Raw genomic sequence first — 17961 nt, 5'->3', positions numbered from 1 at the left:
GACCCTTTGGTGGCGAGGGGCAAAGGGGATTGAGCAGGACAGCTGAGCCAGATTCTATTCTCATCCAATGTTTCTGCACATACACTTCTTGGCAGGGGTCAACGATAACCGTCCAAGGCAGGAATCTCGGCTGGTTTTTTTTTGACCATCATAGTTGGAGGCAAAGAGCTAAGTTTTAGTTCTGTTACACTGCTGCCGAGAATGAGATGAATTAACTAAACTCACCATGGGGCAGTCCATATCCTCATGGTTCAGTAACATAGGCAGTGGTGCATTAACCCAATTAAGAAAGAAAATAATTAGATTTATATAGCGCCTTTCACAACCAACAACCACCAGACGTCTCAATGCATTTTACAGTCAATGAAGTACTTTTGGCAGTCACTGTTGCAATGTGGGAAATGCGGCAGCCAATTTGTGCACAGCAAGCTCCCACACGCAGCAATGTGATTATGACCCAGATAATCTGTTTTTTTGTTATGTTGATTGAGAGATAAATATTGGCCCCAGGACACAGGGGATAACTCCGCTGCTCTTCTTCGTCCACCTGAAAGAGCAGATGGTGGTTTAATATCTCATCCGAAAGACGGCACCTCCGACAGTGCAGCACTCCCTCAGTACTGCCTCTCCGACAGTGCAGCACTCCCTCAGTACTGCCCCTCCGACAGTACAACACTCCCTCAGTACTGCACTGGAGTGTCAGCCTAGATTTTTGTGCTCAAGTCCCTGGAGTGGGACTTGAACCCACAACCTTCTGACTCAGAGGCGAGGGTGCTGCCCACTGAGCCACAGCTCCATTGATCTTGCAAAAATAATACTTTTTAAAAACAAAATTTCCCTAGTAGCTGTTTGGAGTAATTTTTATTTTTACATAAAAAGTAAAAATAAGCTTTCCACAGCTGTACATTGCAACTTCCACAGTACACTTCAAACGTACTTGGGATGTCCCGAGGACGTGATAGGCGTTATATCAATGTAAGTCTTTCCTTCTTTCTAACTGGTGACCAACAAGAATGGTACAATTTTTTTTTTTAAAGATTTGCATTTCTATAGCGCCTTTCACGACCTCAGGTCGCCCCAGAGCGCATCACAGTAAATGAAGTAAGTTTTTTTTTTTAAAAGTGTCGTGCAAGAAAAATTTCATAAGTGATTGCTAAGTTCTGTAATACCCACAAATATCTTGAAAACAGCAATTATGGATTTTCTCCCCGCCCAAAAAAACTGTACTTTTTGAACATCAAGCCCACATTTTTGCATATTTAAGAGAAAATTTATGCAGCTCGAGATGGAGAAAGCTTTGTTGAAAACAATTTTGTAAAGGGAATGTCTGACCACTTCTCGGTCTGTTAGGGAAAAATACACAATATATCATTTTCCCTCTTGCCTTCAGGCAACCAAAAAAAAAACACAAAACAATTGTCAGAAATATAAATTCTTGGCATATTTCCGGGATCCAAAACATCTCTGCCCACACAAGTTCAAATCTGTACTTGTTGAATTTGCATGTTTCTGTGAAAGCATTTGTTCGTTCTGTTCCAAGTAAGGGTGGGGTAGACATTAGTGCTCGCCAGCCCATAACCGTCCCCTCACTCACTCTAATGGAGGACACTTGTGTGTTGATGAATGCAGAAGCAGGATTTCTGCTCCGTGGTGTTTTATGTTTTCTTTATAAGTCTTTGTAAACTCTTAATTTTGAAAATTTAGTAGAAAATGTAAGCTATGACAAACAGCAATAGTTACCTTTCACGTGCTAATCTTTCTCTAACGCATTTCACACTGCATTTGTTAATATACTGCTGGGACATTCAGAAAAGGACAAGGTCAGAAATCAACATAGAATTCCACACTACCCAAAACTACAGTAAGACCCGGCATTTTAACAATTTCTCAATCGCTGCACACAGCAATGCAAAGCAGACAAGAGAATTTCACAAGGGTAATTACAGAGCTGTTCCCATTATATGCTTCCACTGTATGATGACCAATCTTCTGAGCAGACATTTGTTGGTTAGGAACAAAACCTAGAAGTAATTATTAATACTACACTTTTCTTTGACAGACAGGTATCATCCAGCCCCCCCTGCCCGTACTGCACTTTTTTGACCGACAACTTTCTGAATCAGAGGCGAGGGAGCTGCTCAGTGAGCCACATGGTTATAATCCAGGTAACTAAAAGCTGCTGAAAATAATTCCAATTTTACACAGCATTCATATTCACTTGTTATTTTTTTATTCTTTCTTTAATCCCGCTGTCTCCCCACAAGCTGCCCCGCTCCCTGGCTCAGAGCTGCCCCGCTCCCTGGCTCAGAGCTGATCTGATGCCAAGGCCTGGCCAATGCAGCTCTAACCAGTTTCTAACAGGCCTGAGAACGACACCTTGGGTGAATCAGATTCCTATTTCTACTTGCACCTGATGGGAACCCCCCCATGGCGAACCTTCGGGTGAAAGTGTATACAGTGGAATTTGTAAAAAGATAAAATAATTCCAGACGCAGCTATAAACACAATACAATGTATATAATAAGGCATTAAGGGCATAACAAAGAAAATCAAATTTGATCAGATACATCACATGTACTCCTGTATCTCAATAAACACTGTCCAGCCCGATACGCATTTCAACAACGTGTTTAGACAGCACCTTGAACGTATGACATTATAAAACAAAATTCCATTTAGCAATATTACTAAAATCCCTTATGGCAGGAGCAGAATAATTCCACCGGCAACATATAACTTAATCGGTCAATACTTTTGGGTCCTCCCATCCAAGACTAATCAAACAGCACGGGTCACAGCTCAAACACGGGGCCTTCTACTGTCTCTTTATTGTTGAGAAGCCGAATCTGAACCCGTTTCTGAAGCTCCTCCTGAAAACAAAACACAAAGCCATCTTTGCCCAAGTCACTGCTCAAAGTTCTGAACAGGATGCTGGCCCTTTAAAGTAGGTCTGCCTATGGGTCTTTTCTTCAGTGGGCCAAAGCAAGACTCTCCAGATTATAGTATACCAGCCATTAACCAATATGAGGCCACATTTTAATTGCCTTGCCTCTGTTTTGGTTCCCCTCTGACTCCCAACGTTTGCCTACCAAACAAACAGTAAACAAACCAGCACCCCAACATGCTGGCTATTGACACACCTACAGGAGCTCAAGACTCACCCACTGCTGACTTGCTCTGCGATCAGCACTGTAACCCCGTGGCCTTTGCTGGCTCGGCCTGAAATTCGGAACTCGCCATGCAAAAAACTGGGGAATCCCGCACCTTACATTGGTGGTGCCACACACCAGAATATCAGTGTGCCATACCATCACGGTCCCTTTGGGCACCTGTGTGTGTGCATTGGCTGGGAGCGGTGCGGAGAGACGATTCCACCCGGAGAGAGAGAGAGGTTAAATACTGTTAATAAAAGTGACTTCAGTACTTTGGGTACAATTGAAAACTACATGTAAACTACAATACTTATGGCTCCTTACATTTCTAAAATGTTTTCCATCATTGGAAACACACAGGAAGCAATCAGCATTTATAATACAAAATTTGCATTTTCAAAAAGTACAAAATGCAGTATTAATAAAGCTAGTGGTGATCAGATACATTTGAAGCTTAAATCGCGCCACACAGAGACAAAGAATTTATTGATAGCATTGTGTATTTTCTTTAGAAATGTTTTGAGACAATGGATCTAACAAAAAAAACTGTCATGAAAGTGGAACACGTGCATTCCAGGATCATGTTTTCCCACTGCGAGACCTTTAATCATCTTCTTGAAGCATCGCCTCAATTTCCTTCTCCCAGACATCACTGACATTTGCTTTCACGTCAACAATTTCAAATTCCTGAAGTTCTCTTTGTAGCTCCTTTTCCCACTCGGGAATGTCATCTGCTGGGACAGGAAAAGTGATTAATCTGTGAACATTTAATCACTAGTGCGACCATAACCAGGATTAGTACCTCTGGGCTAGGGAGCAATCCACAAAAAAATCAGTCAGGTTTCCAACTTTCGATCATTATCTAGTAATTCCTCACTAAAAAAAATCCATGTGTGCATCCCAGATGTGGACAGCATCAAGCTAAAGTTGTGATTGCACAGGTCACTGGGACTTACTGCCTTGGCTATAAATATAATTTTATTTTTTTTGGTCTTTACTTCATATTTCCATTTCTCTAGCCTGTCCAAGTGATCCATCCTGTCCAAAATGGTTCACAGTGTGTTAAGGTGGGAACGTTTCTGTATCTTACGTTCTGGGGCGTCAAAATAATGGAATTAAAATGGAGTGGACTTCTCGTTAAAATGGAGATTGGATAAGAACATAAGAAATAGGAGCAGGAGCTGGTCATTTGGCCCCTCGAGCCTGCTCCGTCATTCAATAAGATCATGGCTGATCTGATCATAGACTCAGCTCCACTTCCCCGCCCGCTCCCCATAACCCTTTACTCATTATCGCTCAAAAATCTGTATCTCCATCTTAAATATATTCAATGACCCAGCCTCCACAGCTCTCTGGGGCAGAGAATTCCACAGATTTACAACCCTCTGAGAGAAGAAATTTCTCCTCATCTCAGTTTTAAATGGGCGGCCCCTTATTCTAAGACTATGGCCCTTAGTTTTAGTTTCCCCTATGAGTGGAAATATCCTCTCTGCATCCACCTTGTCGAGCCCCCTCATTATCTTATAAGTTTCATTAAGATCACCTCTCATTCTTCTGAATTCCAATGAGTATAGGCCCAACCTACTCAATCTTTCCTCATAAGTCATCTCCGGAATCAACCGAATGAACCTTCTCTGAACCGCCTCCAATGCAAGTATATCCTTCCTTAAATACGAAGACCAGAACTGTATGCAGGATTCAGGTTGTTTATGGGAAAACAGGTCAGAGCAATTAAGGAGGGGCTCGTACTCGGAGAAATGCAAGATACATATTGCTTAGAGCCTTGAAAATGTGTCAAAATGCCCATTAGTGTATTTGATCCCAGTTGATAAGAGTCGGTCTTTGAAGAGACACTTATTTTCCAAGTATTTGTACCATTAGTGTCTTGCTATTCCTGTGCAATAGCATGCATAAATGATTACTGATAATTATTTTTAATCTGAATGTAATGGTCCAACAGTGTAGAATTTAGCAGTGTGTGTGGAGTAGATTGGAAAATGAGTATTCCACATGGCCACGGGTGCAATACACCAGTGTCACGAGGTAAATGTTAGCCCTGTGCCAAGCTCTCCCACTCGATTAAGGGTACAGGTTTTGATTAACAGGAGACTCCCTTTAATATTTTATTCAAGCTGAACAGACAGGAGGTGAAGCCTCATTTTTCAAGTTAAAACATGCTGATGTTATACTATGATACTCTACAATGTCGCTTTATTTCGGAGGCAAGGAGCTACCTTATTAGAACAGTCAATGTAGAAGCATAGAAATTTACAGTCCGGAAGGAGGCCATTTCGGCCCAGCATGTCCGCGCTGGCTGACAAAGAGCTGTGCAGCCTAATCCCATGTCTTCAGGAAGGGAGGAGAGGAGCAAACATGATTAAACAAAAGACTAGATAAATGAACTTTGTACTTAACTTTGTGAAATGTAAAGTAGCAAGTTTAATCAAGTAGCATATATCATCATAGACAGTCCCTCGAAACAAGGATGACTTGCTTCCTCGGCAAAAAAGGATGTGTTCACAGTTGTTTCAATGAGGGACCTAATATTCTGGATCCCGAACTACATGTTGAAGGGTGGAAGATGCCTGTGCGTGGATTTTTTTAATGTGGGGTGACCGTTGCACACCAGCCACCACACGGGCTTGACAGAGCTGGGTCTTGGTCCAGTGGCAAGGATTAACCAGGACGACTGGAGACCTGCTCTGCTGCATGGACCTAGTGCGCACACATATCGCAGTGTGGGCTGGGCCCGTGCTGCCCCTGGGCTCTCGCCTCTCCTGGGCCCCGAACTCACGCCTCTCCTGGGCCCAGGGCCCAGTAGCATATAATGTTACAGATGACAAACATGATTTCAGAATGAATGGTACATTTACTAAAAGAGGGTATTGAGCAGAGAAAAGATTGAGGTATGATAGTTGAAGTACTGAAATTGGAATGTGATTTGTAAGTGAGCACCGTGTGTGAATAATTAACCAGCAGTGCTCAGGTTATGTTGACAGTCTGACTGTAACAGATAGCTGTGCAAACAGACCAAGACTGCATTTAAAAAAAGAAGTGATTTAGCAAAAAGTATTAAGGAATGTTGTTACAAGAATCCTCATAAGAAGTGTTGAGATTAAAACGATTGTGGGAGCGCCTTCCATTGCTTGCTTCAATTTGTGACTATTCCAATGCACTTCTGGCCAGCCTTTCACGTTCTACCCTCTGTAAACTTGAGGTCATCCAAAACCCGGCTGCCCGTGTACTAACTCGCACTAAGTCCCGTTCATCCATCACCCCTTGTGCTCGCTGACCTGCATTGGCTCCTGGTTAAGCAACGCCTCGACTATAAAATTTTCATCCTGTTTTCAATTCCCTCCATGGCCTCGCTCCTCCCTATCTCCCTATCTCCCTATCTCTGTAATCTCCTTCATCCCACAACCACCCCCTCGCCTCCTGCCTCCCCCACCCCCTCCCTCTCCCTCTCCCTCTCTGGAACTCCCTCCCTAAACCTATTCCACCTCACTACCTCTCTTTCCTCCTTAAGACCCTCCTTAAAACCTACTTCTTTGACCAAGCTTTTGGTCATCTGCCCCAATATCTCTGTGGCTCGGTGTCAAATTCTGTTTGATAATTGCTGCTGTGAAACGCCTTGGGATGTTTTGCTATGTTAAAGGCGCTATATAAATATAAGTAGTTGTTGTTGTGACCTCTGTTCTTATAAATTGCCTATTTTAAAATGTAATGAACCTCTATAACCATACTGAAGGCAACTGATCAGAATTCTCGCCCAATTAAGTGTATCAGAGGACTAAGTTAGCTGTAATTACGAAATGAAGAATTACGTACTGTGTTTTTCATCATGGGAGAACACAACCAGTAGCAGTATTGTATCTGGGATACAAAAACAAGATAACTCACTCACTCGTCCAGCAGTGAGAAATAATTATGGCTGTCTCACAGCATTAGTTCAACAAAACAATTGCTTCAAGTACAGGTAGAACCTCCCTTATCTGGAACCCTTGGGACCTGGCCTGTTCTGGATAAGGGATTTTTCCAGACGAATGGTGGTCACGTTAAATTAGATGGTACAGGTACTGAGCAAGGGGATATCGGGGCTGGCTGGCTTGGGGCTGGGAGTGCAGCAGAGAGATCATTGGGCGGTGGATCGTGGGCTCAGGCCAGCGATTGCGGGAGTCGGCAGTGAGGAAGGGCTTCAATTTGTTCATGTCGGAGTTCTACGCATGCGCCACCCGGTGGCTGGGAATGGTTCTGGACGAGGGGTGGTTCCAGATAAGGGAGTTCTGGATAAGGGAGGGTCAACCAGTACTAGTATTTAAACTATCATGTAATCTTCTAATGCCGGCACTTGAGAAAGAGTTATACTTAAAAAAAAAAAAAAATTAGATAATCGTATTTTGTCTGCTAGACTGTGAAAATAACTGCTTACTGCAAGAAACTCAACCCTCAAAATTGAACTAAAGGGCTTCAAAAATCAGACACAAATGATGAGTCATATATTAGCATGGATAGAGGATTGGCTAACTAACAGAAAACAGAGAGTCGGGATAAATGGGTCATTTTCCCGTTGGCAAACAGTAACTGGTGGGGTGCCGCAGGGATCGGTGCTGGGGCCTCAACTATTTACAATCTATATTAATGACTTGGATGAAGGGACCGAGTGTAATGTAGCCAAGTTTGCTGATGATACAAAGATGGATGGGAAAGCAAGTTGAGAGGAGGTCACAAAAAATCTGCAAAGGGATATAGACAGGCTAAGTGAGTGGACAAAGATTTGGCAGATAGAGTATAATGTGGGAAAATGTGAAGTTATCCACTTTGGCAGAAAAAATAGAAAAGCAAATTATAATTTAAATGGAGAAAAATTGCAAAGTGCTTCAGTACAGGGGTCCTTGTGCATGAAACACAAAAAGTACAGCAAGTAATCAGGAAGGCCAATGGAATGTTGGCCTTTATTGCAAGGGGGATGGAGTATAAAAGCAGAGAAGTCCTGCTACAACTGGAGAGAGTATTGGTGAGGCCACACCTGGAGTACTGCGTACAGTTTTGGTCTCCGTATTTAAGGAAGGATATACTTGCATTGGAGGCTGTTCAGAGAAGGTTCACTGGGTTGATTCCGGAGCTGAGGGGTTTGACTTATGAAGATAAGTTGAGTAGGTTGGGACTATCGGAGTTCAGAAGAATGAGAGGTGATCTTATCAAAACATATAAGATAATGAGAGGCTGGAGAAATTGGATGCAGAGAGGATATTTCCACTCATAGGGGAAACTAAAACTAGGGGGCATAATCTCAGAATAAGGGGCCACCCATTTAAAACTGAGATGAGGAGGAATTTCTTCTCTCAGAGGGTTGTAAATCTATGGAATTCTCTTCCCCAGAGAGCTGTGGAGGCTGGGTCATTGAATATATTTAAGGCGGAGTTAGACAGATATTTGAGCGATAAGGGAGTAAAGGGTTACGGGGAGCGGGCAGGGAAGTGGAACTGAGTCCATGATCAGATCAGCCATGATCTTATTAAATGGCGGAGCAGGCTCGAGGGGTTAAATGGCCGACTCCTGCTCCTATTTCTTGTGTTCTTGTACCCCACTGAATCGTTTGGGACAACTTGTGCTGGCTTGTAACTTACTCTCATGAGTTCTGGTACTCAATTGGAGAATAATGCGGAGTTTGTTTACTCTACGATTTACTTTTGAATGTTAAAGGTGTCAAGAGTTATGGGGAGCGGGCAGGGAAGTGGAGTTGAGGGCAAGATCAGATCAGCCATGATCTTATTGAATGGCAGAGCAGGCTCGAGGGCCCGAATGGCCGACTCCTGCTCCTAATTCATATGTTCTACCGGTACGTCTTTGAACAAGCTTTTGGCACAGTGTGTGCGATAATTGATTGTTTCAATCACAGCTAGAAATAATGTTGTTTACTTTGTGCCAAACAGAGAGTATGCACCATTTTTGCTTTTGTCCAAGGACTGAAAGGTTTAAATTAAATAAGATGCAGCTTGCTATTTTTCTGTTGCACCTACCATCTTCAACAGGCGCGGGCTGAGCACCACTCATGCCCAATTGTTCCATGCCCTTCAAGAAGTCTTCCTGGTTGAGGAATGATGTGTTGTACGCATCGCTCACAAACTCATTAGCAATCGGACTTGTTGACATCACATCTAAAGGATGAACCTTTAAAAGAAAAAAATGTTTTTGCAATAAATAGTTGAAACGTATATTAAAAAATACAAGACAGGTAGAGAGTCCGCAATCCGGAAACTTCGGGACCGAGGCTGTTCCGGATTTCAGGTATTTCGGAACGTTTTTCTGACGTCCCAAATCCAGAAATGCCTGGACTGAAGTAAGTGTGCTGCGGTGGCAGAGGGTGGGGAGGGTCCGGGGGTGGGGGTCCGGAGGGTCCGGGGGGGGGGGGCGGAGGGTCCGGAGGGTCCGGGGGGGGGCGGAGGGTCCGGGGCGGTGGGGGCGGAGGGTCCGGGGGGGGGAGGGCCCCAGCGGCTGGGAAAATCCTGTTTTAAAACCTGCAAAAAAGGCAAGTTAAAGTTTTTATTGTTTAATTCTTTTTCATCAATTTAGTAGGTAAGGAGCTCGTGAATTTTAATTTTTCGTTTTTGGAATTAAAAAAAAATGTTTTCTCCCAACTCACAACAGTAATCGGTGTAAAAAAATGTCCGGATATCAGAACATTTTCCGGATTCCGGACGACCCCACCACGGATCAGCGCAATGTCCGGGTTTGGGAACATTCTGAATTTTGGAACTCCGGATTTCGGATGCTCAACCTGTACTGGCCATCTACCTTGTTATAAGCCAAGACTCTGAATGAGATCCGATATGATTGTCTCCCTTTCATGTCTAACCGGGGGTGGGGGGGGGCTGCGGTGGAGGTGGTTGACAGGCTTTAGGACCTGGAAGCAATTACACGGGAGCCTGACCCTAAACTCGCCTAACATCTACACACAGAATCTTCGAGCCTGGGCCCACTGAATAGCAATTAGAAGCAGGGGCCTGGTGCATTTTCCCCTCCTGGTGCATTGCCGGAATCTTGGCATGCCCAACACCACTGCGGTTCTGATCAACTAACCCAGCAAAGACAGAGATCAAAAGAGGGATCTTCCTCAGCTGTATAGATCAGTACTACACCCGGTGAACAACAACATTAAGTACAGTGATGACAGTACTCGTGACCAATGTTCCCTTTAACTGTTTGACAGTGTATGGTTATTCCCAATGAAAAGCCAGTGAACTGGCTGCGTGGGAGGTCCAGAGTGTTTGCCCGAGTCCCGCTCACCCATCACCCCTGTGCTCACTGCCCATGTCCTAACTCGCACCAAGTCCCTTTCACCCATCACCCCTGTGCTCGCTGCCCCGTGTCCTAACTCGCACCAAGTCCTGCTCACCCATCACCCCTGTGCTCGCTGCCCCGTGTCCTAACTCGCACCAAGTCCCGCTCACCCATCACCCCTGTGCTCACTGCCCATGTCCTAACTCGCACCAAGTCCCTTTCACCCATCACCCCTGTGCTCGCTGCCCCGTGTCCTAACTCGCACCAAGTCCCGCTCACCCATCACCCTGAGCTTGCTGGCCTACATTGGCTCCCGGTTAAGCAACGCCTCGATTATTAAATTCTTATCCTTGTTTTCAATTCCTTCCACCGCCTCGCCCCTCCCTAAAATGTATTTACTCAGTAACCAGGAATTTGTTATATTTTGTAATTCAGTGAATAATGCATCCATTCAACTTGTACATCTTGAGTGTTTATTTTCTATAAGTATTTGAGACAAACACAATAAAACATACCTCTACAGATTCATTTTGTTTTTTCATTGGGACTGAGGGCGTCTTTGACAGTGTTGAATCTTAAATAAAGAAAACAGACATTTTTTAAACTATACCAACTCGCACAGTGGAAAGTATTTTAAATGTTGAAATTTTCTTCCTGCTCAAATTCTATACAGTTTCGAAGATTGAGAGGTGATCTCATTGAAACATATAAGATTCTGAGGGGGATTGACAGGGTAGATGCGGAGAGGTTGTTTCCCCCGGGCTGGAGAGTCTAGAACCAGGGGTCTCGAAATAAGGGGTCGGCCATTTAGGACTGAGATGAGAAGAAACTTCTTCACTCAAAGGGTGGTGAATCTTTGGAATTCTCTGCCCCAGAGGGTTGTGGAGGCTCAGTCTTTGAGTATAAGACAGAGAGACGATAGATTTTTGGATATTAAGGGAATTGAAGGATATGGGGATCGGGGGGAAAATGGAGTTGAGGTCGAAGATCAGCCATGATCTTATTGAATGGCGGAGCAGGCTCGAGGGGCCGAATGGCCGACTCCTGCTCCTAATGTTTATGTTCTTATGCTCAATGTCAAAGTGCTATTGGTCTGTGCGCGGAGAGGGCTCATAGGAAATGCACTCGTAATATTAAAACCCACAGAGCAAAAAAGGTCAGCCTGTTTATTATTCTGATTTAAGAGCGGAAATAAAAGGAAAGTGATCACCTGTAGCTGTGGTGCTGTTTTCCAGGCACTCCAACTCCCCTCTGGAGCCTTCAGCCTGACGAGCAGCTAGTGACGAGAGTTGTGCAGATTGTTTGATGAGAGACACTCGGTAGAAATAGTTTCTCCAGAATTGCTCTTCTTTTACACTGCAAAGAAATAGAAGCTCAAAATGTAATTCTAGGCCTAGAAGTGGATATTAATTTTGTGGAATTTCATAAGCTTCACGCGCACATCACAAAGCATCATGCAGCTCCATAACTTCAGTACATGTGTGACAACAGATGTACAATATTCTGATTTTCTTTATGGTAACCAGGAACGGAAGAGGTTTATTGTGAGCCAAAGGCTCGCTCCATCATAAATGGTAACACTGGCTGATTTTGTTCCTACCCTTCCTAGCCCAGAAATGTGGTCAGTTATAGTGGAGACCACTTGTTCCAGCAGCCTAACAAAGGTCAACTAACTCATCACACAGAAACATAGAAAGCTACAGCACCGAAGGACGCCATTTCAGCCCATTGTGTCCGCGCCGGCCGACAAAGAGCCGCACGGCCCTCGGTCAGCAGCCCTGAAGGTTACATATAAACCTATGAACAATGAACAATGGCGGAAAGGCAAAGAGCACCCAGCCCAACCAGTCCGCCCCACACAACCGTGACACCCCTTGCACTGAAACATTCTACATTCCACCCCAACCGGAGCCATGTGATCTCCTTGGAGAGGCAAAAAACAGATAAAAACCCAGGCCAAGTTGGGGGGGGGAAAAAATCTGGGAAAATTCCTCTCCGACCCATCCAGGCGATCGAAACTAGACCAGGAGATCACCCTGGCATTATTCGATTCCCTGCAGTACTTATCATTATATCTGCGCTGGCCAACAAGAGGTCATCCAGTCTAATCCCAATTACCAAAGGTCTGCAACCCTGCAGTCATGGCCCTTTAAGTGCCCATTCAACCATCTCTTAAAAGTAGTTACCACAATGAACATAAAACCTTCCTGGTCTATATGGGCAGTGCACTTACTAACAAACCCATCAGAGCATGTTTGAACGATCCTGTCTTATGATGGAGAAGGCAGTGGAAATTGGGAATTATGAAAAAAGACTTGCATTTATATAGCGCCTTTCACGACCCCAGGACGTTCCAAAGCACTTTACAGCCAATGAAGTACTTTTTGAAGTACTTGACTGTTGTAATGTTGGAAACACAGCAGCCCATTTTGTGCACAGCAAGCTCCCACAAACAGCAATGTGTTAATGACTAGATAATCTGTTTAAGTGATGTTGATTGAGGGATAAATATTGACCAGGACACTGGGAAGAACTCTCCTGCTCTTCTTTGAAATAGTGCCATGGGATCTTTTACGTCCACCTGAGAGAGCAGGCAAAGCCTCAGTTTAATGTCTTATCTGAAAGAGAGCACCTCCGACAGTGCAGCGCTCCCTCAGTACTACACTGGAGTGTCAGCGTGGATTTTTGTGCTCAAGCATCTGGAGTTGGATTTGAACCCACAAGATTCTGACTCAGAGGCAAGGGTACTACCCACTGAAGTCAACCCGTCTTTAGAAACGCTTTGGACTCTCCGGGAAAATCAAGGGATATGGGGATAGGGCAGGAGTTGAGAGCGACGATCAGCCCTGATCTTATTGAATGGCGGAGCAGGCTCGAAGGGCCGTATGGCCGACCCCTTCTCCTAATTCTTATGTTGTTATGGCCAATAACATCAACATCTTCATGAAGATTTGGTTCCCATTGGTGGATGAATAAGGATATGCTGCAGTTATAAAACATCTTTCTTATGCAGATAGTGGTTTAGGCATTAATGGCACACCAGATTTTAACACATTGCATTGTTCAATGGTTGTAGCCCTCTTTACCAATTGCACTTCCTATTCCTGTTACAGTAGGGGACTCTGCCACACAAGAATGTGTAATACAGCCTGCCAAATGAGGCCTGGGCTGGGTTTTGATCAACATGTAAATGCAAAATACAGCACATCAGATGAAGTTTTGCACAGTATAAATTAGTAATCGCTCAGCATGTGATCTAATCACCTGCACTGCAATGGACAACTCATGAATCGATGCCAAAACATTATTGGTACATGTGGATTTATGCTGCCGATGTTTCCTGTGTGACTACCAGCCCAGCTCCTGTGCTAAAATACCTTTACCACTACTCAGTGGAAATCCGCACGGCCCTCGGTCAGCAGCCCTGAAGGTTACATATAAACCTATGAACAATGAACAATGGCGGAAAGGCAAAGAGCACCCAGCCAAACCAGTCCGCCCCACACAACCGCGACACAATGGAGAGATTAATAAAGCTGGACAGTAAATACGGAACTCGATAAGCCTAAGATGGAGCATTTGTTTTCCTTTGCAAGAAAACTGTACCGGTGCTGTCAGAGATGGGCTTTAAGGAGGGTCTTAGAGGAGGAGAGGGAGGTGCTTAAGGAGGAAATACCACAGCATGGGGGTGAGGTGGCTGAAGGCACGGCTGCTAACAGTGGAGCAGAGGGAGGGGGGGGGGGGGGGGGGGAGGTTGCACAAGAGGCCGGAGTCAGAGGAACAAAGAGTTCGGGGTTGGGGAGGGAGAAGAGGGGGCAACTGTAGAGCTGGTGAACAATGATCCCTTTAAGCCAAGCAGCGCTCTGAAGGTCCTACGCAGTCGGTGAGCCGGACTTTAAGTAGAAAAACCGTGGGTGCACGGAATTCTGATAGGCCCATGCAGCCCGTTAATGGGGCCGCGTAAACCAAAAAGACCCATTGCTGGTGAGGGTCCACAGATAGGCCGTGAAGGGATTTAAGCATGAGCCCGAGACAGTGGCTGGGGGTGGGGGAGGGGGGCAGGAAATGGAATCGGTGGCAAGGGGATAGAGTTTGTAGCAGGGCCCCAAGATTCTTTATATAAATTAGAGTTGTATAAATGCAACAAATCACATGTACAACAACAACAACTTGTATTTATATAGCACCTTTAATGTAGTGACACATCACAAGGCGCATCACAGGAGCGATTAGCAAACAAAATTTGACACCAAGCCAAATAAGCAGGTATTAGGGCAGGTGACCAAAAGCTTGGTAAAAGAGGTAGGTTTTAAGGAGCATCTTGAAGGAGAGAGAGAGGGAGAGCAGGAGAGATTTAGGGAGGGAGTTCCAGAGCTTGGGGCCTCAGCAGCTGAAGGTACGGCCACCGATGTCAGCTGCCGGGGCCTCAAGCGCTGGAATTCCCTCCCTATACCTCTCCACCTCCTGTAAGTACTTCATTGGCTGTAAAGTGTTTTGGGAAGCCTGTGATTGTGAAAGTCGCTATATAAATGCAAGTCTTTCTTTTAAAGTCTTTTGTGCATTTATACGTGAACTATTCTCAAAGCTATTGCATACACTTAGTCAGGTGATGCATTTCTTTATACTATGTAACACACAAGGGGCTAGAAATTCTTGCGAAAATGGTACTTTTTCGCCAAAAATACTGCTTTCGCTTCACTACCATTACGAGGCCTAAAATTTAGGCTTCAAATCGGCGTGGCACGAGGATTCGTGGCACAAATGGCGAATTTTCTGCAACTTTACTCTGAGGCCGATACCACTGCGAGAGAGGCCTTGGGAGGGTGGAGGAAAACACCTAAAAAAAAACTGCATAAAACAAAAACAAAACAAACAAAAAAAAAATCACAAAACATTCACTTAACTATCGAATCGCTGAAAAAGAATTAAAAAATAAAAACTTTAACTGACCTTTTGTGCAGGTCTTCCGCTGCTTACTGCTGTTCCGAGGGCAGCAACACAGCTTTTTACCTGCCGGTATTTTTTGCGCTAAATATGGGTGCGCACTGAGCCAAATTTTTGGCGAAAGCGGTATTTCGAGTCTTGCATGGCGGCCCGCTCCCCAGCGGTACTTAAAAAGCACCGCCGCAAGATATCTCCAAATTTTCCATCGACCGCTTGTTCGCCAAAAATGGCGAAATATCGCCAAAAAGCTGGTCACAAGGTCGGCGAATTTTTAGCCCAAGACTTTATTCTGTTGCTAAGATTTGGCATGTTTAAGGCTACAAAATCTAACGGATGTAAATTACAGGTTGAGCCTCCCTTATCCGGAACCCTCGGGACCTGGCCTGTGCCGGATAAGGGATTTTTTCGGATGAGTGATGGTCACGTTAAATTGGATGGTGCAGGTACTGAGCAAGTGGATATCAGGGCAGGCTGGCTTGGGGCTGGGAGTGCGGCAGAGAGATCGTGGGTGGGTGGGGGCGGTGGATCGCGGGCTCAGGCCAGCGATTGCGGGAGTCGGCAGCGAGGAATGACTTCAATTTGTTCATGTCGGAGTTCTGCGCATGCGCCACCCGGTGGCTGGGAATGGTTCTGGGCGAGGGAGGTTCAACCTGTAGTACAATTTAGTATAATTAGTATAAATTACTAACATAGTATAATATTATAGCAGGTGACTTGCTGCTGGAGAACATGTGTGCAGATTGAAATGTGCTTATAGAGTCCTTGCTCCAAGTTAATCGAATCCAGCATGAAATTACTTCTTTCAAATTAAAAAAGTTATCTTTGACATGTAGAAATTTGACGGCCAAGGACTTGTATAAACAACAACTTGTATTTATATAGCACCTTTAACGTAGTAAAACGTCCCAAGGTGCTTCACAGGAGTATTATAGAGAAAAAAATTAAATAAAGATAATTTACTGTGTACAACTTAAAGCTACCCATCTGTACAAACATTCAGTGGGAACGTTATTTCTGAGTAGAATGCCAATATTCCTGCTCACTTACAGTTTTGGCACCAGCTCAAAACGCATTTTGCTCAACAGCTCATCTTCCCGAAGCATGACAATGGCGACAGGTGCTATATTCTCAAAATCAAAATTAAATTGTACGCCAGCGGGAGGGTCCCGTAGAAAGTTCCGGCGTTCCTGGAACAGCAAAATGAGAACACAAATTCTTACAGGTCTCGATATTTTTTTGATTTAGTTCAAAAATGTATCTCCATGCCATATTAGCTATAGAACAAGGTTCAGAATGTCCACGGCTCTAGAATCATTAATACTGGAAGATTACTTTCAAAGTGAACATATAAGAAATAGGAACAGGAGTAGGCCATACAGCCTCTCGAGCCTGCTCCGCCATTTAATACGATCATGGCTGATCTGATCATGGACTCAGGTCCACTTGCCTGCCCACTCCCCATAACCCCTTATCCCCTTATCGGTTAAGAAACTGTCTCATCTCTGTCTTAAATTTATTCAATGTCCCAGCTTCCACAGCTCTCTGAGGCAGCGAATGCCACAGATTTACAACCCTGAGAGAAGAAATTTCTCCTCATCTCAGTTTTAAATGGGTGGCCCCTTATTCTAAGATTATGCCCCCTAGTTCTAGTCTCCCCCATCAGTGGAAACATCCTCTTTGCATCCACCTTGTCAAGCCCCTTCATAATCTTATACGTTTCGATAAGATCTCCTCTCCTTCTTCTGAATTCCAATATGCATAGGCCCAAGCTACTCAACCTTTCCTCGTAAGTCAATCCTCTCATCTCTGGAATCAACGTAGTGAGCCTTCTCTGAACTGCCTCCAATGCAAGTTTATCAGCCCGGGAATCGCCATCCCCCTCTCCCTTCAGCACCATGGTAAAGCACAGCAAGCATCTGGGTGAAGGATCTGTGAAGCTATGGCAGCCAGTGAGGGAGGGGGTATCATTCAATTAGATCATGGCTGATCTTCGACCTCAACTCTATTTTCCCGCCCGATCCCCATATCCCTCGATTCCCTTAACATCTGCGCTCCTTAGTCTGAAACGACACAATATCCACGGTACTATCTCTGATCCGGCCAATCACAAACTTGACAAACCTTATCTGCAACTCAACATGCAAGGAAGTGCTGAAAAGTGCTCAAGATCAAAGAAACCGAAGCAATACATTTTCTTAAGCATAAGCGAACAGTCTCTGTTTTCCAATTGTAATGCCTACAGTAACCCAGTGCCAACTAAAATGAATAGCCCACTATTAGCGTTATAATTGTAAAACCTAAACCAGTAACAGTGCTGCAGCCATGAAACTGAATTACCTGAAGGGGGAGACATTTATTTTTTTAAGTGCTTATTTTTCCAGAGTACTAGTTTATACAATGACTGGATTGTACATTTTGCTTATACACCATTTTCAGGAGGATGCATTAATGTTGGCAAAACTGTAGTCATTGTGTAACAGTGTTACACATCGCACGATCAGGGTTGGTGGGAGTGGTCTTGTGAGGGACGCTGGCCTCGGTACTAGGGAGCTACCCTGTACGCGTTGGGGCACATCACGGGGCT

At 44.5% G+C, this 17961-nt stretch overlaps 1 protein-coding gene across 1 annotated transcript in view; it reads right to left on the bottom strand.

Moving 5' to 3' along the window:
* Positions 1 to 2502: 2502 nt before the first annotated feature.
* The window catches only part of LOC139279683 (synapse-associated protein 1-like), a 42023-nt gene continuing 26564 nt past the window's right edge, over positions 2503 to 17961 (bottom strand). Inside the window, exons 5-9 of the mRNA XM_070898795.1 lie at positions 16425 to 16564; positions 11644 to 11789; positions 10949 to 11007; positions 9173 to 9323; positions 2503 to 3883 (exon numbers count right to left, since the gene is read on the bottom strand). Of these exons, the coding sequence (XP_070754896.1) occupies positions 3756 to 3883; positions 9173 to 9323; positions 10949 to 11007; positions 11644 to 11789; positions 16425 to 16564 (624 nt within the window). The 3' untranslated portion in view covers positions 2503 to 3755. The remainder of the gene's footprint in view (positions 3884 to 9172; positions 9324 to 10948; positions 11008 to 11643; positions 11790 to 16424; positions 16565 to 17961) is intronic.

The sequence above is a fragment of the Pristiophorus japonicus genome, chromosome 14 (genome assembly GCF_044704955.1).
Source record: "Pristiophorus japonicus isolate sPriJap1 chromosome 14, sPriJap1.hap1, whole genome shotgun sequence".
In the NCBI taxonomy this organism is placed as follows: domain Eukaryota; kingdom Metazoa; phylum Chordata; class Chondrichthyes; family Pristiophoridae; genus Pristiophorus; species Pristiophorus japonicus.
This window is presented reverse-complemented; position numbering and strand designations above follow the sequence as displayed.